The 19,466-nt window shown below is 53.3% G+C and overlaps 1 protein-coding gene across 5 annotated transcripts in view; it reads left to right on the top strand.

The window, feature by feature from the left end:
- Window positions 1–19,054, top strand: part of RPS6KA1 (ribosomal protein S6 kinase A1) — a 52,949-nt gene extending 33,895 nt beyond the window's left edge. For all 5 annotated transcript variants that reach the window (XM_053898780.1, XM_053898779.1, XM_053898781.1 and 2 more), the window contains 15 exons: window positions 497–534; window positions 829–971; window positions 1,380–1,450; window positions 1,766–1,854; window positions 2,868–2,932; window positions 3,182–3,284; window positions 4,741–4,871; window positions 5,880–6,005; window positions 6,230–6,319; window positions 6,712–6,870; window positions 15,587–15,748; window positions 16,236–16,312; window positions 16,571–16,688; window positions 17,604–17,741; window positions 18,080–19,054. In XM_053898780.1, coding sequence (XP_053754755.1) covers window positions 497–534; window positions 829–971; window positions 1,380–1,450; window positions 1,766–1,854; window positions 2,868–2,932; window positions 3,182–3,284; window positions 4,741–4,871; window positions 5,880–6,005; window positions 6,230–6,319; window positions 6,712–6,870; window positions 15,587–15,748; window positions 16,236–16,312; window positions 16,571–16,688; window positions 17,604–17,741; window positions 18,080–18,202 — 1,633 coding nt within the window. In that variant the 3' untranslated portion in view covers window positions 18,203–19,054. The remainder of the gene's footprint in view (window positions 1–496; window positions 535–828; window positions 972–1,379; window positions 1,451–1,765; window positions 1,855–2,867; window positions 2,933–3,181; window positions 3,285–4,740; window positions 4,872–5,879; window positions 6,006–6,229; window positions 6,320–6,711; window positions 6,871–15,586; window positions 15,749–16,235; window positions 16,313–16,570; window positions 16,689–17,603; window positions 17,742–18,079) is intronic.
- Window positions 19,055–19,466: the final 412 nt, after the last annotated feature.

Raw genomic sequence — 19,466 nt, 5'->3', positions numbered from 1 at the left:
TTTTTTTTTTTGCTAATCCAGTGCGATGTCTGAGATGCCACCACTAAAGGTCATTCTTTGTTTGATACGGTCCTCTCTAGAATTTTCCTGAATATCTAAACATCCTCAAATGGTAACTTGACAGCCAGGGGCAGGTGCTGGGCTGAAATGAGATCTGACTTTAGAGTTAGGCAGACCTGAATTCAAATCTTGTCTCCGTCACCTTTTAGCTCTGTGACCGTGGGGTGTTGCTTGACTTCCCTGAGCTTTAGTTTCCTCGTTGTTAAAATAGGGCCATAATAGTACCTACCTCATCCAGTTGTTCCGAGGATTAGCAAAGAACACAGGCCACACATCTGCATGGCACCACCACCACCCTGCTCCACCTGCCATTCACCGGATGGATCTGGGTGGATCGCCTTCTCTGGGCTGGGCCCAACCCCCACGGCCCCCTTGGTGTCACCAGAACCCAAGGGGCCACAGCTGAGGGGCCCCAACTCCCATCTCTCCATTACAGCATCCTTCTGGATGAGGAGGGCCACATCAAACTCACCGGTGAGTAGAAGGCACCTGCCCCCTCAATTCCCAGGGGAGGTCAGGATGGGCTCTTGATGGGCCTGGGCTGAGTGCTAGGGGATCCATTCTTCCCGAGAGGCTGTGCCAGGTACTCGGAAGTGGTCAAAACCCCAGACCCTAGACTTGGGATGGCGTGGGTGTGAACCCCAGCCCCATGGGAGTGGTGCCCTCAGGCCTGTGGGCAGGGGGCTTTGGGTGTGCAGGGGTTGGCAGGGAGGAAGGCAAGGGGGGGGGGGTTCCTAAAGATGTGTCCTCTTGCCCTCCTTGCCACAGACTTTGGCCTGAGCAAGGAGGCCATTGACCATGAGAAGAAAGCCTATTCCTTCTGCGGGACCGTGGAGTACATGGCCCCCGAGGTCGTCAACCGCCAGGGCCACACCCACAGTGCAGACTGGTGGTCCTATGGGGTGTTGATGGTGAGTGGCCAGACAGGGAAAAAGCATTCAGCCCATGCCTCAGGCCTCAGTTTTCTCATCTGAACAGTGAGGGGGTTGATAGTCTCTAAGACTTCCTCCTGTCTTCTCCCAGCCAAGCTGCCTCAACGTCCACCCAGCTGCAGTTTCCTTCCTTAGGAAGATTCCAGGCTTGGCCCCACCTGGGCTGCCCCCGCCCCAGGACTGGGCCTCTCCTCAGCCTCAGGCCCCTAGTGCTGCTTTCAGTGTTCTGATTGACAAAGGAACCAGAGACAGTCACAATTCTCGATCCAGGTGGTCCTGCCACAGGCCAGCAGGAATCCTGGGAGTGAAGCTGAGTGGTTTGGGTGGGAGGAGGTCGGGGACATGGGAGATGGAGACCAGAGCCTAACAGACCCTTGTCTTGTACAGTTTGAGATGCTGACGGGCTCCCTGCCCTTCCAGGGGAAGGACCGGAAAGAGACCATGACACTGATTCTAAAGTAAGCACCAGCCCTGTCCTGACACCTCAGGGTCTCCCCTGATGTCTGGCCCCAGTTTGGGGGCCAGAATAATATCCTGTACCTGCCTCAGATTTCCCCATCAATGAGACCCTCCTCTGAGCTAAGCATTATGCTTTCTGGGGCCCCCTTTTCATCCATCAGGGCCTGTGGGTGGGGAATCCCTGAAGTCTTTGGGAGGTGAGTTAGTGGATGGTTTGTCTGGATTGAGCTGGAAATTAGACCTGGACAGAGCGGGGAGGGGAGATGGGCCTCTGGGGCGGGCTCAGCCCTGATGAGACCTGGGGGCTGTTTTAGGGCGAAGCTAGGCATGCCCCAGTTTCTGAGCACGGAAGCCCAGAGCCTCCTGCGGGCCCTGTTCAAGCGGAATCCTGCCAACCGTCTCGGTAAGCAGCTCCAGCTTGGGAGGGGAGCGGGGTACAGCTGCAGCCTAGGCCACAGCGTCACATCTGGGGCTGAAAGGGGCCGTTGTCCTTTGTGTGGGCAGACAATGCCGCCGGCCACCCTGCTTTCTGGCTCCATGTGTGGTGTTTGGGGCGGGGGGGGTGACCTGTGTATAGGGGGAAGGCAGGAACTGAGTCATCCCTACTCCCCCTGGGGACAAGGACAGAGGCCCCCACACAGGTCCGCCAAGGCTGCTGGCACAAGAGAAGGCATGAGCTCAGGAGTCAGAAGGCTCAGGTCCCAATCCTGTCCCCATGGCAGGTCCTCACCGCCCTGCACACAGTGGTTCCTCCATAAATATTTGTTGAGTGAGTGCCATTTATGAGCTAAGTGACCCAAGGCAGTTGACTTCACCTCCCAGAGCTCTGGGTCCTCGTCTCCACGGGAGATGATGATCCAGATCCCCCTTGACTGAATGAAGTTGCATGAACATGCCTGGCATGTAGTAGCTTTTCAGTATGTCTTGGCCCCTTGGATCCTGGGTTCATCTGGACCATGACCAGCTTTGTAAGGTCCCAGTTCAGGTCCCTGGGGTCGAATGGAGTGAGAGTCTGCCTGGTGGCTGAGAAGGGCAATGGGATGGATAAAAGCAATGGAGATGAGGCCTGGGTTGAGAGGGAGATGGGAGTCCCCTGCAGATGTCAGAATAAGTCTGATTTCTGTTCTCTGTGGCCTTGGACAAGTTGCCTGACCTCTCTGGGCCTTTCTTCTTCCATGAGTACATTTGGAGCTTGATCATAACGGTCTCCAGAAAGTGGAAAACGCTGAGTGGGCAATAGGCCTCTGGGGTGACGGCTGGGTGGCTTTGGGGCAGGGAGAGCCTATCGTCCCTCCCTGCTCCCAGTAGACAGCTGCAGCCGCTGGTCCCAGACCACGGTGAGGTCACTCAGCAGACAGGGTGGGTGTCTGGGAGTTGGACCATCCAGGGGCAGACCCCTCATCTGGGCTCTTTCAGGCTCCGGCCCTGATGGGGCAGAGGAAATCAAGCGGCATATCTTCTACTCTACCATTGACTGGAATGTGAGTGTGTCTGTCCACCCCACAGCCTCAGTCAGGGCTTCACCGGTGGTGGGAGGGGGCTTCCTCCGATGTGGAGCAGAGGGTGACAGCATGGCCTTGGAAGCAAGGGCTGGCCTCCCCCGGGCAAGCAATTATGCCCCTGTCTGTACAGCCTGCATAGGCAGGGCTAGTTACCTTCTCCTGCCTGAGGCTCCTGGTGGGTTGTTGGGGATGGGCCATGGTGACCGGAGTGGCCACCTCACCTTGCAGAAGCTGTACCGTCGCGAGATCAAGCCACCCTTCAAGCCAGCCGTGGCACAACCTGATGACACCTTCTACTTTGACACTGAATTCACGTCCCGCACACCCAAGGGTATGTCGGTTGTCTGGCTTGTCTTGGGCTGGCACAGGAGGGAAGCAGGGAGTCAGGGGCCCCTTGGGATGTAGGGTGGTCAGGGACTCTGGCAGGCCCAGGTGTGTGGGCAGACTGAAGGGTGGGTCTCTGACTCTTTGTCCCCATCTCATTCTGCCTGACTCTCCCACTCCAGGGCTCTATGGGCCTCTTTGTACGTGAGTGAGGGGGTGGGGGGAGTGGGTGGTTAAGGCCACAATAGAAAAGTCAGGCCCCCTGCCCCAGGCATCTTCCAGCCCACTGGGAAGACCAAACACATCGGGCTCACACTCACGTCAGGGCTAAAGAATCTGACCCAGCAAAAACATGAGGTGGAGACAGTCTGTCAGAGCAGAGGTGACAGCGCCCACAGGTCAGGGGCAAGTGTGGGAAACGCCTTTGGCTGCTCTGATCACTGGACCTCAGTGTGTTCATCTAGAACATGGGCTCGGTCACAGACCCACTCGGTCCCTGGGGTTATTGCAAGAAGCCAAGGAGGGGGCTTCTGGGAGGGAGTTTGGTAAATCCCAATATCCTGGTCAGATATCGGGGGTTAGTGTTAGTTCTGGAAGGCTTCCCGGATGGATGGGTTTTAGCAGAGGGGCTGCTCTTCTCACTGCGGGTTGCACAGCTCTGCTGACAGGGAGCTTAGCACTTCGCAAGCAGTTGGTCTCATCTTTATTCGCTTACCGGATCAGTACATACCAGCTTCCTACTGTGTGCCCCTGATCAGCCATGAGGGGATTGCCCCGCCTCCTATGGCCTAGACTGTGGTCGGGGGAGAGGTGTGAAAACTCTACTGGGCGGTGTGGCAAGTGCAGCTTCATAGGGGTGAGGAGTTGGAGGAGCAGGCTCAGGCAAGGCTTCTCAGAGGAGGGTGTGCCAGCTGAATCGTGAAGGACAGACAAACAGTAGAGTATCTGGTCAGAGGGAACAGCATGTGCGGTGGCTCAGGGTCTCCTTTAAGGATCTGGGAAGTCTGGCGTGGCTGAGCTGTAGAGTGGGAAGAGAGGAGGCTAAGATCATAAGGACCTCAGTCACCAGGCTGAGAAGTTGGGCTTTTGGGCTTTCTTCTGGGGCAGAGAGGAGCACTTGAAGGGTTCTGGCAGGGGGTAGATTTGCAGCTGGGACCATCCCTCCCGCTGCCTGGGCAGAAGATGGACCTGAAGGGGCAGACCCGAGGCAGTGAAGCAAGGGGGAAGCTTCCAGAAAGGGATGAAGTGTCTTGGCCTGGGCCGAATGCCCATCGTGGGGTGTCTTTTATGTTTCTTGTGTGTCAGGCCTGGGCTGGTCTAAACGCACACGAACAGATGGCCTAATTGAGGTCTGGCACGAGAGGCCTGCCCAAGCCCTCTCCACAGCCCTGGTCTCCCTTTTCTGGGCTGCCTCGGAGTCAAGGGCACCTTCTCAGGGTCACATCCCCCTCCCACCCCTGCAGACTCCCCAGGCATCCCTCCCAGCGCTGGCGCCCATCAGCTGTTCCGTGGCTTCAGCTTCGTGGCCACTGGCCTGATGGAGGATGATGGCAAGCCTCGGCCCACGCAGGCACCCCTGCACTCCGTGGTACAGGTGAGGGGGCAGAAGACTGCTACTCCGTTGTCTTTTCTACCCAGAAGCCACAAAGGCAGAGAACACAGGCTCTAGAGTTCAACCTTTGATTGCCACCGTGTAGCCCATTGGACCTCCAAACCTCCTTGGGCCCCACTTTTTCCGTTTGTAAAACAGGGATGGCAACATGGATGTAACAGATTTCCTAGCACAGAGCCAGGGACGTTGTGGAGCCTGGATAAATAAATGCAAGGCGGTGCCCAGGGTGGTGGTGCTGTGGGGTGGCTGTCAGATCCCTGACGGGGACGGGTGGCAGAGGGCTCGTGTGTCCTCACACTTGTCCCCCATTAATACACTTTCCGTGGGAGATTTAGAATTCAGAGGCATGAGGGTAGACTCTGGAGCCCATTGTCCAAGGTAATGGACTTTGGGTGAGACACTTACCTTCCCAGTGCCTCAGTTTCTTCATCTGTAAATGGGGGTGATGATAGAACTTTTCTCCATAGGTTGTTGCATGTGTAAAATTAAGGTGACTGTGTAATTTATTCTACAACTGGGACATCTTTGTCTGGGACAAATATTAAACCAGACCGGATACAAGGACAACAGGCGTAAACCAGGGCTGTCATATGGCGTGTGGTCACCTGCCGTAAAGGGCTGAGAGCAGTGCCTGCCGCACATAAGCACCACAGAAGCATTTGCTGTTGTTAATGTCTCAGAACTTTAAGACACGTCATGACGTGGGCTGTGACGCCCCAGAAGGGGGGAGGCAACTCGTCTAAGTTCACAGGATGTGGCAGAGCCGGGACCCAGCTCAGGGCTCCCGTGTCTCTCAGGCCTACCCAGCTTTCTCAGAGCCACAGACCCCTCGATGCGTGTGTTGCGTTTCTGTTGACCACAGTGCGGGAGCCAGTGAGTGTGCCCGTATAGAGTAGAAAATTGAGGCCCAGAAGCCAAGGCCTTGGGTACTGGGGGACGAGCCCTGCATTCTAGAGCAGAGGGCCAGCCCCACCTGTTGGTCTTCTGCAGCAACTCCATGGGAAGAACCTGGTTTTTAGCGATGGCTACGTGGTAAAGGAGACGATCGGTGTGGGGTCCTACTCCGTGTGCAAGCGCTGTGTCCATAAGGCCACCAATATGGAGTATGCTGTCAAGGTGGGCCTCTCGACCACGTCTCGGCCTAGGCTGCTGGGCCAGAGGGAGGCCACTGTAGCCTCAGACCTTCGGTGGGAGTCGGGGGATGGGTTGGTGCCCTAGACTCTGTGGGTGGGTGGAAGGCATGTGGCTAAGACCCCCAAGCCCTGCAGTGTGGGCTCCGTGGCAGGGAGGGACTCTGGAGACTGTCCCCCTGATATCTCCCATGTACCCCCTTTCCTCAGGTCATCGACAAGAGCAAGCGGGATCCCTCAGAAGAGATTGAGATTCTTCTGCGGTATGGGCAGCACCCCAACATCATCACTCTGAAAGATGTGAGTGGGGGTCCTTGAGACTGAGATGGGGGCTGGGAACTTGACTCCGGGATCTGTCTCAGGACTGTCATTCCTTTGATTTCTGATTTTCCTCTGCTCCTGGGAGCGAAGGATCTCTGTGCCTCGGGTCTGGCGATGCCCCAAGGCCGTCCACTTCAGACTCAGGCATCCTCTGACAGCTTCCCCGACCCTCGGGGGACCAGTGCCAATCTCCTCCCGTCTGGGGGTGGGACAGAGGCCCAGATAGGTGAAGGCCCCGCCAGGACCACGGAAGCACAGAGCAGAACCCACGTCCAAGGCTCATGTTATTCTTTCCTGGCCCAGTGAACCGGTAACTGAGGGGCCCTGGCCTGGCACGGAGGGGAGGGACCTGACGGTGAGGTCTCTGGCAGGTGTATGATGATGGCAAACATGTGTACCTGGTGACAGAGCTGATGCGGGGCGGGGAGCTTCTGGACAAGATCCTGCGGCAGAAATTCTTCTCAGAGCGGGAGGCCAGCTTTGTCCTACACACCATCAGCAAGACCGTGGAGTACCTGCACTCCCAGGGGGTAAGTCTGGGGTAGGGGGCGCCCGGTGGGGATGGCGGGCCGCCAGGGGTCATACCAGCAGTAGAGTGCACGAACCGTGGGCTGGCCCAGGCAGTAGCGGTCTTCAAGCAGCCAGACCATCCCTAGGGAGACTAGGGATGGTGGGTGGGTGAGCAGACGGATACGAGGAAGGGAAACGGCGAGAGATGAGGCCGGATTGTGACACGGAGTGTCTACACCGTGCTTACTGTATGCCCTGCACCGTGCCAACTTGTTTCCTTACGTTACCTCAATTGATTTTCACATCAACCCTACGAGGTAGGTGCTGTTATGGGCCCCCCCCCCCCTTTACAGGCAAGAAGACCAAGGCTCAGAGATGTGAGGTCACTTGCCCAAGGTCACACTGAGGGATGTGGTTGGGGAGCTGCAGACAGGGAGTGGGTTTTTGAGCTGGGAAGCAGCAGGGTCAGCAGGGAGGTGAATCTGGTTGTGGGTTCAGCTGCCGGGACAGAGGGAGTGAATGCAGGAGTGAATGTTGCTGAAGACACAGCAGGTGCTACAGAAGAGGTATTTGTCCAAATGAGAGGACGTGGCCTTTATCATTGCCTGGGATGGAGATGGAAAATTTCCTGATGGTGTATAGAAGCTGGAAACAGAGTTAGCATGAGTTTCTCCCTGGACGAGATGATGTTTTGGGGCGCTTCCAGTCAGACGGTTGTGGGGGTTAAGAATCCAGGCTCTGGAATCCAACTGGCTGTGTCCAAGTTCTGTGTATATGGTTGGGAAGGGCTCTCGCCTCTGAGCTGTTTCCTCGTCTGCACACTCGGGATCGAGGGAGCTGCTACCTCGCAGGGTGGATTGGGTTGAAGCAAGGCGCCGCTCCGGGAGGGCACTGTGGGCCGGGGCAGCCCCGTGGAAAATGGTGCACAAACTTCAAGGGAAATAGGGCCAGATCATTGCTGTGCCTTTTTTTTTTTTAATGTTTATTTATTTTTGAGAGAGAGAGAGAGAGAGAGAGAGAGAGCATGAGCAGGGGAGGGGCAGAGAGGGAGAGAGAGGGAGACACAGAATCCGAAGCCGGCTCCAGGCTCTGAGCGGTCAGCACAGAGCCTGACGAGGGGTTCGAGCCTACGAACCGTGAGATCATGACCTGAGCCAAAGTCGGAAGCTTACCCAAATGAGCCACCCAGGTGCCCCCGGTGTGCCTTTTTTTTTTTAAATTAACTTTTTATCAAAAATGCTAAACATATGCAAAGCTATGAGAAAAGTATAATGAACCTTCAGACACCCATCTCCCAGATTAAAGAATTGTTGAGATTTTTATCTCCCTTCTTCCTTCTCTTTCTTTCCTTCTCTTTTCCTTTTCTTCCCCTGTTTCCTTCCTTCCTTCTCTCCTTCTTTCTTCTGTCCCCTCTCTCCCTCTCTTTCTTTTTTTTTTTTTTTTTTTTTTTTGTTGTTGTTGTTGCTGAAGTATCTCTCCCAACTTTTTACTGAGGAAGACATTCAAATCTATAGAAAAGTTAAAAGAATATTACAATGAAAATGATTTCCCCTTCCGAATTCACCAAATCTTAGCAGTTTGCCACATTTGCTTTCTCTCTCTCTGTCTTTGCCTCTATCTCTATACCCTTGTCTACATATAAATATACATTTTTTATGGATGCAACTGAGAAGCGTTGCGGACATTATGACCCTTGACCCATAAATGCCTCTAATTAAAGGGTTTTATAGAGAGAGAGAAAGAGTGAGAGCAAGAATGAGCACGAGCGGGGGAGGGGCAGAGCGAGAGAGAATCCCAGGCAGGCTTCACGCTCAGTGTGGAGCCTGAGGTGGGTCCCCATCTCACAACCCCTAAAGCATCTTACAGCGTATCTCAGACCTCACATAACCTTAGCTGTGTATCTGTAACTCTATAAAAGACATTCTTTTGTAACAACTAACAGAATTAACAATTACTTGTGTTCACATAGTACCCAATCAACAGACACATTTCCCTGTTGTCCTTTCAAAAAATCTTTTTGCCATCAGTGTATTGGAATCCCAGTCTCTGCAGGATTTACTCCTTTCAGTCACTTGTTAATTCCCTCAAGTCTCTTTTCAAAAACTGAGATAAGGGGCGCCTGGGTGGCTCGGTCAGCTGAGCTTCGAACTCTTGATTTCGGCTCAGATCGTGATCCCAGAGTTGTTGGATCGAGCCCCACATCGGGTCTGCACTGAGCGTGGAACTTGTTAAGATCCTCTCCCCCTCTCAGGGGCATGTGGCTCAGTTGGCTGAGCATCTAGATGATCTTGATTTGAGCTCAGGTCATGGTCTCATGGTTCGTGAATTCGAGCCCTGTGCCCGGCTCTGCACTAAGAGTGCAGAACTTGCTTGGGAGTCTTTCTCTCTCCCTCTCTCTCTGCCCCTCCCCCACTCATGCTCGCCCTCTCTCTCTCAAAATAAGTAAATAAACTTAAAAAAAAAAAGATTCTCACCCTCTCTCTGCCCCCTTTCCTCCAGCTCGCTCGTATGCACACTCTCGCCCTCTCAAAAAAAAAAAAATACTGATATAAAATTTGCATACAGTAGATCTTAAGTGTATAGTCTGATGAGTTTTTTTGTTACATGTGTACATCTACATAACCTCCATAGTAAAACCTCCCTTTTCTTTTTTCTTTTTTTGTTAAATGTTCTATTTATGTATTTTGAGAGAGAGAACAGGGAAGGGGCAGAGAGAGAGAGAGGAGAGAGAATCCCAAGCAGGTTCCATGCTGTCAGCATAGAGCCCAATGTGGGATTCGAACTCACAAACAGTGAGATCCTGACCTGAGCCAAAACCAAGAGCAGAACACTTAATCGACTGAGCCACCCAGGCACCCCAGCTTCCCTTTTCTGTGCCACTGGAATGCCCCACATTCGGAATGTGTCTGCTTTCTTGGGGCATCGTTTTAGTTGTTTCTCTGGTGCCTGTATTTCTAAAGTCTTAATTATATTCTGCTTCAACTTATTTTTGGGAGCGGGGAGTTAGAAAAGACTTCATGGGGCGGGGGCACCCGATTCAGTCGGTTAAGCACCTGACTCTTGATTTCGGCTCAGGTCATGATCTCAGGGTTCATGAGATCAAGCCCTGTGGCGGGCTCTGCACTGAGAGCACGGAGCCTGTATGGGGTTCTCTCTCTTCCTCTCAGTCTGCCCCTCCCCAGCCACCCCCCCCCCACCGTGCTCAAAATTAAATAGACATTTTTTAAAAACAACAAAAAACCATTTCATGGGAGGTGCAGTGTACTTCATATGACATCACATCCCCAGGCACAGTGTCCCTGTGCCCCCCTTGGTCATTAGTCCTCTCAGGCGGTAAGAGTCTAGGGATGGGTAATGACTTCATCCTTTCAGGATCTTTGCCTGAATCAATCGTTTCATTAGGGTTTGCAAAAATGGCAATGTCTGGTTCTGTCTAATCAGACATTAGGGAGGATTTACTAGGGAGGATTTATTAGGGAGGATTCTTTTGTAAAAAAGAACCAGAGCCTCAATTTGATTACCACATGTACCGTTTTTAATGGTCTGTTTGAAGTGGTTTTGGTTTTTGAAATGGCCAGTGCAAATAGACTAATATTTAAATATGTCAGGCCAGATAGTAAATGTTTCCTTTTCCTGCTTTGTTCTCAAGTGAGTGCTTGTTAAAGTTACCCTCCAAGAAGGTTTAGAAGACAGAGCCAAAGCAATGAGTTTCCGGTGGGTCACCTAAGGCTCAGAGCGAGGAAGGACTTTCTAGAGTAAGAACTGCCCCCTCTACTAGGGACAAAGAAGTTCCAAATACAGACAACCACTTGGTGGTACTGTGATGGGAGAAAGTTGTCTCTTCCCCAAAGCCATGAGTCCATGGGTCTCTAAAGTTTCTGACCCTTTTAAGGGCGCCTCAGCGCCTCGGTGGCTCAGTTGGTTAAGCATCCGACTTCAGCTCAGGTCTGATCTCACGGTTTGTGGCTTCCAGCCCTGCGTCGGGCCCTGTGCCAACAGCTCAGAGCCTGGGGCCTGCTTTGGATTTTGTGTCTCCCTCTCTCTCTCTGCCCCTCCCCCTCTCACGCTCTGTCTCTCTCCAGCTCTCAAAAATGAATAAATGTTAAAAAAAAAATTTTTTTTTTTTTTTAAATAAAGTTTCTGACCCTTTCCAAATACCAGGGGAGATGATGAGGAAATGGGAAACTCTCACTGAGGTATTTGGAGGGAGGTTCTTTGGGCTAATTACGAATTGCAGTTTCTGTGGTCTAGAAGCTGGGAATCTCATAGAGGGATGGGAAGGGGGTGACCAGGAGCAGGGTCCACTGGGACCTCCTGTTTGTTTTAATGTTGCCTTTTTAGTGAAGTATTATATAAACACAAATCATAACGTACAAGTCAGTAAATTTTCAGAAAGTGGATATAGCCAGGTGATCAGCACCCAGACCAAGAATCCCTTCTACTCCCTGCCCCCTCCCAAGCATAACCATTCTAAGCTAACTGCTAATAGCTTAGATTGGTTTTGCCTGTTTTTGAATCGTATATCAACATACTCTGTTATACGTGGCCTCTGCCATGCCACAGGCTCTCCGGGGTTCATCCACGGCGTTGTGTGGCTACAGTTCGTGCATCCTCATCGCTGGGTCATTTCTGCTGTATGAACAGGCAATACTTTAATTGTCTATTCTACTGCTAATGGACGTTTAGGTTGTTACCAGTTTTTGACTCTGACAAATAATGCTGCTGTGACATGTGACCGTGTTTTAACACTGTGTGCAGTGACCCGCCAGGTTGCTCTGGGTGTGTGTGTGTGTGTGTGTGTGTGTGTGTGTGTGTGTGTTCATCTTTAGCGGGTGATGCCAAACAGTTCTCCAAAGCTGTTCTGCCAGCTTACACCCCTCCAGAGCATGGGCTTTTGTGTCGTTTTAATCTAGCCATTCTGATAGATGTGGCGTTTTTTCTCATAATGGTTTTATTTTTAAAATTTTTTTAATGTTTGTTTATTTTTGAAGGAGAGAGAGACAGAGAGTGGACAGGGAGTGGGAGAGGGAGAGGAAGACACAGAATCCGAAGCAGGCTCCAGGCTCTGAGCTGTCAGCACAGAGCCCGACGCGGGGCTCGAACCCATGAGCCGTGAGATCATGACCTGCGCCGAAGTCGGACGCTTAACCGACTGAGCCACCCAGGCGCCCCATTTACATATTATTTTTGGGAGTGAGACTGCGAGTGGGGGGAGAGGCAGAGAGAGAAGGAGACACAGAATCCGAAGCAGGCTCCGGGCTCTCAGCTGTCGAAACAGAGCCCAGCGTGGGGCTCGAACCCGCGAATTGGGAGATCGTGACCTGAGCCGAAGTCAGATGCTCGGTCGACTGAGCCACCCAGGCGCCCCTGTAAGTGCTTCTCAACAAGCACTCACTGCATCTTAATGTCCGGCATGCTGGTGGGTTCAGCCCAGCGAGTGCTGGAGTTACTATGACAGCAGCTGTCATCTCCCAGGCCCTGCGCTAAATATCCCTGGTACGTAACTCATGTGCTCCTTCCTGCCTCGGCACTGTCACCAACCCCATTTCTGAACCCCAGGTGAGAAAACCAAAGGCTCGAGAGGTTAAGTGACATGCCCCAAGTCACACAGCTACTGCCGGTAGAGCCAAGATTCACACTCCGGCCCGACTGAAATCACAACTCTGCCACAGGCCACGGCCTGTTACTCGGGGGCTGCATCTGACCTGAATACATGTTCTGTTTGGCCTGCAAGATGTCGGGTGGTTTTTTGTTTGGGGTTTGGTTGAGTTGAGTAGTTTGGCTGCTTTTGAAACCTGGGCCCGGGTTGCTACGTGGGTGACTGTCAGCTGGAGTAAGTAGCAGGCGCCCCTTTAGACGGGTTGGCATGGCTCCGTCTCAGCCTGGCTTCGCTCATTGCTTGCCCAGCCTGTTGTGCTCTTCAGTGCAGAGAGATGCGAGCATCCGCTACCCCTTCCGCTGCACAAACGCCTAGGGGACCGGTGTCAGAGTCACCGGTGGGGCTACCTGCCATAGTGAGCCACGGTCACCTGAAGGAGTTTGTTGTTTCTCTGTGTTGTGTTAGAGCGGGATAAAGATTGAAAACTTCCCTATCCCTGTTTCCCGAAAGTGTCATCTGTGTCACACTAAACTGAAAAGGCTGTGGAATGAAGGTCAGAACCGGGCTCAAGTCTCACCTCTGCTTCTTACGTACATGAGCAAGTCAAGTTTCTTCTCATAGCCCCGGTTTCCTTCTCTGTAAAAGAGAAGCCAGCAGTCCCTGCCCTGCCCACTTACGTAGGTGTAACCTACGTAACAGCCCCCGTGAGATCATGGTCAGGAAAGTGCTTTGTGAACCAGGAAGATCACTTGTACAGGATAGTCCGTGTCCTCAGCCAAGCTGAGCCTCCCTGACCTCTGGGAAGCTTGGCTGGGCCCTCCACAGGGAAGAGAGTCTACATCCTTGAGGCCGGGCCCTGTCTTTGGGGTCACAGACTTGTAGTAGGAAGGAGAGCCCTAGGAGCTGGTCAGGCACTGCCCAGGAAGGGGCTTCCCATGGGTTTGGATACACTTTGCAGCACGTAGCTGGGACCACCCTACCAGCACAGCGCTCTCCTCCTCATCTAGCGCTGTTCCCTCTGGGGAAACGGACTATCCTGGGCCATGTCTACCCTCCAACCTACCCGCCCCACAGGCACCTGCTGGAGGGCTTGGGACTCAAGTGGGACTATGGAAGCATCGTCTCATAAAGCCAACTAATCCGTGAGAGTCAACTAATGTAACCTGCGAGATCTCTGTGTGTTTCAGAGGTGTGATTTGTTTATTCATTGCACAAAGTTCACTTAACACTCGCTCTGTGCTGGGTGCTGGAGGTGAGCAGGCGTTCCATAGATAGATGCAGTTATTTGTGGTTGAAGGATCCTCTGCTGGCCTGAGCTCAGAACACTTGAGGAGATGTCGTGGACGATGAGGCTGAAAGGGATAGCTGAGCCTCCCACACCAGGAAGGGGACTTTGGGCTTTATCTTGCAGGTCGTAGGGAGCCATTGAAGGTTTTTGACAATGCCCTGTTAGCTTATGGGAGGAGGAGCACGAGAGTAAGACCAAGTTTAGTCTGGGATGTGTTGGGTTTGAAGGTCTGTGGAACATTCAGTGGTTTCTATCTGATAAGCAGTTATATGAGCCTGGACTCAGGAAAGTTCTGGGCTAGGGTCAGCGATCTGAGAGAGTGGCTATACGTAGAACCATACCGAGGGAGGGGAGAGGATGAAAAGTGGAGTGTGGTTCAGCCCCCTCAGATTACAGAGGAGCAGGTGGGAGCCGGAGGTCTCATTTGCTTCAGGTCTCAGAAGTAAGTGTCATTCGGGGCGCCTAGGTGGCTCAGTCGGTTGAGCGTCTGACTTCAGCTCAGGTCATGATCTCGTGGTTTGTGGGTTCAAGCCCCATGTCGGGCTCTGTGATGACAGCTCAGAGCCTGGACCCTGCTTCAGGTTCTGTGTCTCCCCCTCTCTACTCTTCCCCTGCTCATGCTCTCTCTCTCTCTCTCTCTCTCTCTCAAAAATAAACATTTTAAAAAAAGTAAAAACAAAAAAGTGTCATTCATCCACTCAACAGATACTCCTTGAATACCAACTGTGTGCTAGGAACTATTCTCAATGTTGAGATATAGCAGTGAGCAAAAACACTTATGGAACTTATATTCCAGAGGGTAGATTCAGAAAAACAATTAAATAAATATGTCAAATGGTGGTAAATGCTATGGATAAAAAGAAAGTAGGGTGAGGAGACTAAGGAGTACTGGTTGGTGATTCCTATTTTATATGGAATGGTCCAAGGAAGGCCTCACTGATAAGGTGACATTTGAGCTGAGACCTGAAAGAAACAAGAGAATAAGCGAGGCAGATGCCTGAGGAAAGAATGTTCCTAAAAGCTGGAACAGTAAGTGCAAAGGCCCTGAGACAGGAGTGTGCTTGGCATGTTGAAGGATGTGCAAAGAGGCCGGTGTGGCTGAAGCTGATTGAGCAAGGAGGAGGGTGCTTAGAGGACAACAGAGTGCAAGAGACGTGGGTGAGGGGCTCGGGAGATCAGGTGGGGCCACTTAGGCCATTGTAAGGACTTTGCCTCTTAAGACGATAAACCTTGGAGGGGTTGCAGCCAGAATGACGTGATATGACTTATATTCAACAGGCTCACTGTGGCTGCTGTATTTAGAACAGACTGTAGGAGGCAGGACAGAAGCAGGGAGACCAGTGAGGAGGTGTTTGCTGTCATACAAGGGAGGGACGATAGGGTCCCTGGTTGGGATCACTGCTGCCAGTAGAGGGGTTGAGAAGTGGTTCAGCTCTGGATACATTTTAATGGTAGAGACAGCAGAATTTGCTGATGCCTTGATTGAGGAATATAAGAAAAAAAAGAGGAATTGGGAATGACTCTTAGGATTTCGACCCAAGCAATGGGAAGTTTCAATGGAACTGTCTTTAGGATAAACTGTGATGAGCGGATCTGAAGGGAGAAATAAGGAGAGTTCGGGGGTGGACAGGTGAAACGAGGGCTGCCTCGCGGACACTGACATGAAATTCAAGTCGGCAGTACCAGCAGCACTAAGGGCCCCATTCCAGCCCCTTCCTTCCAAATTCTGGGTCCTTCTATCCCTTTCTGGGCCCGTCTTCGTAACTCTCAACTCTCTCACCTCTGGCAGTTGACCTGGGCCCCTGGCAGCCTGCCCACATGGAGAACTGACCGGACCCTCTGCCCCTAGGTTGTTCATAGGGACCTCAAGCCCAGCAACATCCTGTACGTGGACGAGTCTGGGAACCCTGAGTGCCTGCGCATCTGTGACTTTGGCTTTGCCAAGCAGCTGCGGGCTGAGAACGGACTCCTCATGACACCTTGCTACACTGCCAACTTTGTGGCACCCGAGGTGAGTGCTTCAGCCTCCTCACCTGCGAGAGTGAGGCGCCCTGGCACAGGAAGCCTCGTGCCCTTTACAGAGGCCCCACGCTATCCAGGATTCTAGTCTGTATGGTCTTGGCCTAGGTACCAAGAGAGGATCCAGCCTTGGGGCGCCTGGGTGGCTTAGTTGGTTAAGAGTCCGACTCTTGGTTTCGGCTCAGGTCACGATATCGCGGCGTGTGAGTTCGAGCCCCGCATCGGGCTCCGTGCTGACAGCGCAGAGCCTGCTAGGGATTCCCTCTCTCTCCCTCTCTCTCTGCCCCTCCCCCATTCACTCTCTCTGTCTGTCTCTCAAAAATAAATAAACAAAACTTTAAAAAAAAAAGAGAGAGAGAGAGAGAGGATCCAGCCCATGGTTGGGATCCTTGTCTTACCCTCTGTGGGGACCACGCAAGTGTTCGGGGCCACTTGGTGCTGCACGTCTGACTAACCACCCTCCCCTACCTTCCTGCCAGGTGCTGAAACGCCAGGGCTACGATGAAGGCTGTGACATCTGGAGCCTGGGCGTTCTGCTGTACACCATGCTGGCGGGGTGAGTGTCCCCTTCCCCCCAGCCCATTCCTCCAGCCCTAGTGCACAGGCTGGGGTGGTCTGATGGGAGAGACTCAGCTCTGCTCAGGAAGGTCTGAAGATACAGATGTAGCCCTGCCTTCGGGAGCCTCACCGGGACGGGGAAGATACCGCCCTGGGGAATACTCAGCCTGGGGGGGAGACACAGCCCCCCCATCCCACCCTTAGCCCCAGGATGGGGGCCAGAGGCTAGACCCAAACTGGGTGGACCTTCCTCCAGATACACTCCATTTGCCAATGGACCCAGTGACACACCAGAGGAAATCCTGTCCCGGATCGGCAGTGGGAGGTTCACGCTGAGTGGCGGAAACTGGAACACAGTTTCAGAGACAGCCAAGGTAAGTCTGTGAGGCCCAGCTCATCTGGGATGGGGAGGCAGGGTCCCATCCTAGGGTGTTTTAGCAGTTCATGAACAGATGGCCTGCAACCTGGTTTCTCCAAGTGGAATGTTCCATAAATCCCTGTTGCCGTATTTCTCGAAGTGGAAGACTCCCAGGAGGACTGCCCTCCTGCCTTGTTTGGACACCTTGGTGATCATCAGTGGCCCTTCCCATGTTCTGAGCCCTGTGGGGGACAGAAGGCTGCATAATCGCAGCCCCTGCCTTGTGGGAACCTGGTGTGCGGAGAGATACGGGCTTGCACACAAGGAGCGGAGATGTCTGGCAGCAGAGAAAGGCAGGCCCTCCTCCAGGGGTGCAGGCATTAAAGGCATGGAGCAGAGTTACTGACCATGCGAAGCACAGAGGCCTTCTCAGGGGAGGGAACATTTGAGCTCTCCGTATTAGCAAGTTTCCAGTTAAGGGAGCCTCTGTGCCAGGCAATGGGTTAAGCCCTTACTCAATAGTACCTCACATCAAACTTATGAGGCAGATATTTGTTATCCCTCTTTCTCAGAGGGGAAACTGAGGCTCGGAGGGTTGAAGTAATTTGCCCAGGATACTCAGTTGATCAGCAGAAGAATCAAGTTTTGAACCTGAGCCTACCTGATCCCAGTCTTAGGTTCTCCCCACCTTCCTGCGTGGCTTCTAGAAGGTGAAAGAGAAAGGAAAGGATGTTCCAGGAAGTCCCAAAGAAGGGCATGTGCTTGGGGAGGCCTTGGAATGATCTGGAACATGGATCGCAGGGGCTCCTGCAAGGGTTCAGGCAGGAGATGGTGGGAGATGGCCGCCTTGTCCATTTCTCACCAGTGGGACACAGCCTGGGCTCCCCTGCCAGCTCCTCCCACCAGCCCTCTTGTTTGCTGTGCCCCCCAGGACCTGGTGTCCAAGATGCTGCATGTGGACCCCCACCAGCGCCTCACAGCTAAGCAGGTGCTGCAGCACCCATGGATCACCCAGAAAGACAAGCTCCCCCAGAGCCAGCTGTCCCACCAAGACCTGCAGCTCGTGAAGGTATGGCCACTCCGGGCTGCTGGGCATCTGGTGGTCCAGGCCAGGGTTCCATGGGTAAGAACTTGGGTGGCAGAGCCAGGAGGTGTCATATCTGTCTGTCCTCAGGGAGCCCCAGTCTAACATGCAAGAGTGTCAACTGTCCTCTGGGGGACATAGGCTCCGACTCTGAAGCCTCCAGTGTGGTGGAGGAGGCAGGACTAATGACCACGAAGGAACGCCAAGGCTGAATTAAGAGATGGCTGGGCGGGTGTGGAACACAGAGAGGCTGGGGAGCACGCGTCCCCCCTCCCGCCTATACCTCCCACCGTTGTGATCTGACCTCCCACCCTCTCTCCCAGGGAGCCATGGCAGCTACGTACTCTGCTCTCAACAGCAACAAGCCCACCCCCCAGCTGAAGCCCATCGAGTCCTCTATTCTGGCCCAGCGGCGGGTGAGGAAGCTTCCGTCCACCACCCTGTGAGAGGCCAGGGCGTCCAGGCCGCAGGGCGGTGCTAGCTCGATGGAGGCAGCATACTTCCCAGAGGGAGCAGGCCTGAGTCACGGGGCCAGAGGAAGCGGAGCCCCCGAGGGACCCAGGAAGCAGCCAGCCCGGATCACCCCCAATGAGGGTGTGAGAAGTGCCTTCTCCTTCCCCGGGATGGACTCTTCTCGGCTCATGCTCTGCCGGTTGAAATCAATTCACTGTACAGACTCTTACCTTTTTTTTAAGGGAAAAATGGCATCAAACTGCCATGGATTTTTACAAGATCCATTTGCCTTTCTGGGAGCAGAAATAGCCAGTGAGGCCCCAGGAGGGGCACTGAGTCATACTAGGGCTCTCTGTGGCTGAGACTCCTTAGAGCTTTGGCATCCTCCCCCGGGGAACCCCACGATTGGCCATCTGTAGCCATCTGCACATACCTCCAAGGCAGTCCAGCACCACCTTCCAAAGCCCTTGGCTGTTTAGCAGAATTTGCTCTATCCGCAGTCAGCTCCTTTTCCGTTCTGTTCTGCTGGGGCAGGGGAAGGGTCTAAACCTCTTCCTGCTAGAAGAGAGGACCGAGACTCCGTGGCTCCCAGCTCCAGGCACCAGCATCCACACCGGCCCTGCCAGTGGGTTCCCTGCAGTGAGATTGGGCAGCCCCAGGAGGAGGATCGAGAAAGCACTTTTTGGCCGACTTGTGTTGGAGTCTGCTACAGGACAGAGTTCGCAGGAGGCCTGTGGGGCTGGCCAAGAGAGGCAGGGGCTCTTTTTCATTTCTTCCTCAGCTGGTATCTCAGGGTTCACCTGTCCATGGCCTTCCTAATAAACTTTCAGTTGAGTTGAAGCACACTTGCCTCTCTTCTCATCCCTGAATTTGCCCTCTCTGCTGTTGGGTGTTGAGGACTTTGCAGCCACAATGGGCCAGGGCCAGCGAGCCCAGCTGCTTAGAGCTCAGGTCACTTGGGGAGCAGGTGGGACTCCCACCGGGGGTTCCCGTTATGGTATTGGTGATAGTGACGGTGTTATTAGCCACCAGTGACCAAGTGTCAGGCACTGCGCCTGGGTCTCACATGTATATTTCATTTGATCTTAATGTTGTGAGGTCAATGCTCTTCTTTTATTATCTCCATTTATAGATGGGGAAACGGGCCGAGAGAGGAGAATGACATTTTCTCCACAATAAGTATTTTCTGAGCACCTGCCCTGGCCCGGCTCCAGACGCTGGCGAACCAGGTAGAAAATAAGGTCATTCGTTGTTTTC

This window comes from Panthera pardus, unplaced genomic scaffold (assembly GCF_024362965.1).
Source record: "Panthera pardus isolate Hobbes unplaced genomic scaffold, ASM2436296v1 HiC_scaffold_11, whole genome shotgun sequence".
NCBI lineage: Eukaryota > Metazoa > Chordata > Mammalia > Carnivora > Felidae > Panthera > Panthera pardus.
The sequence above is the reverse complement of the archived record's forward strand: the minus strand, read 5'-3'. Positions and strand labels throughout refer to the sequence as shown.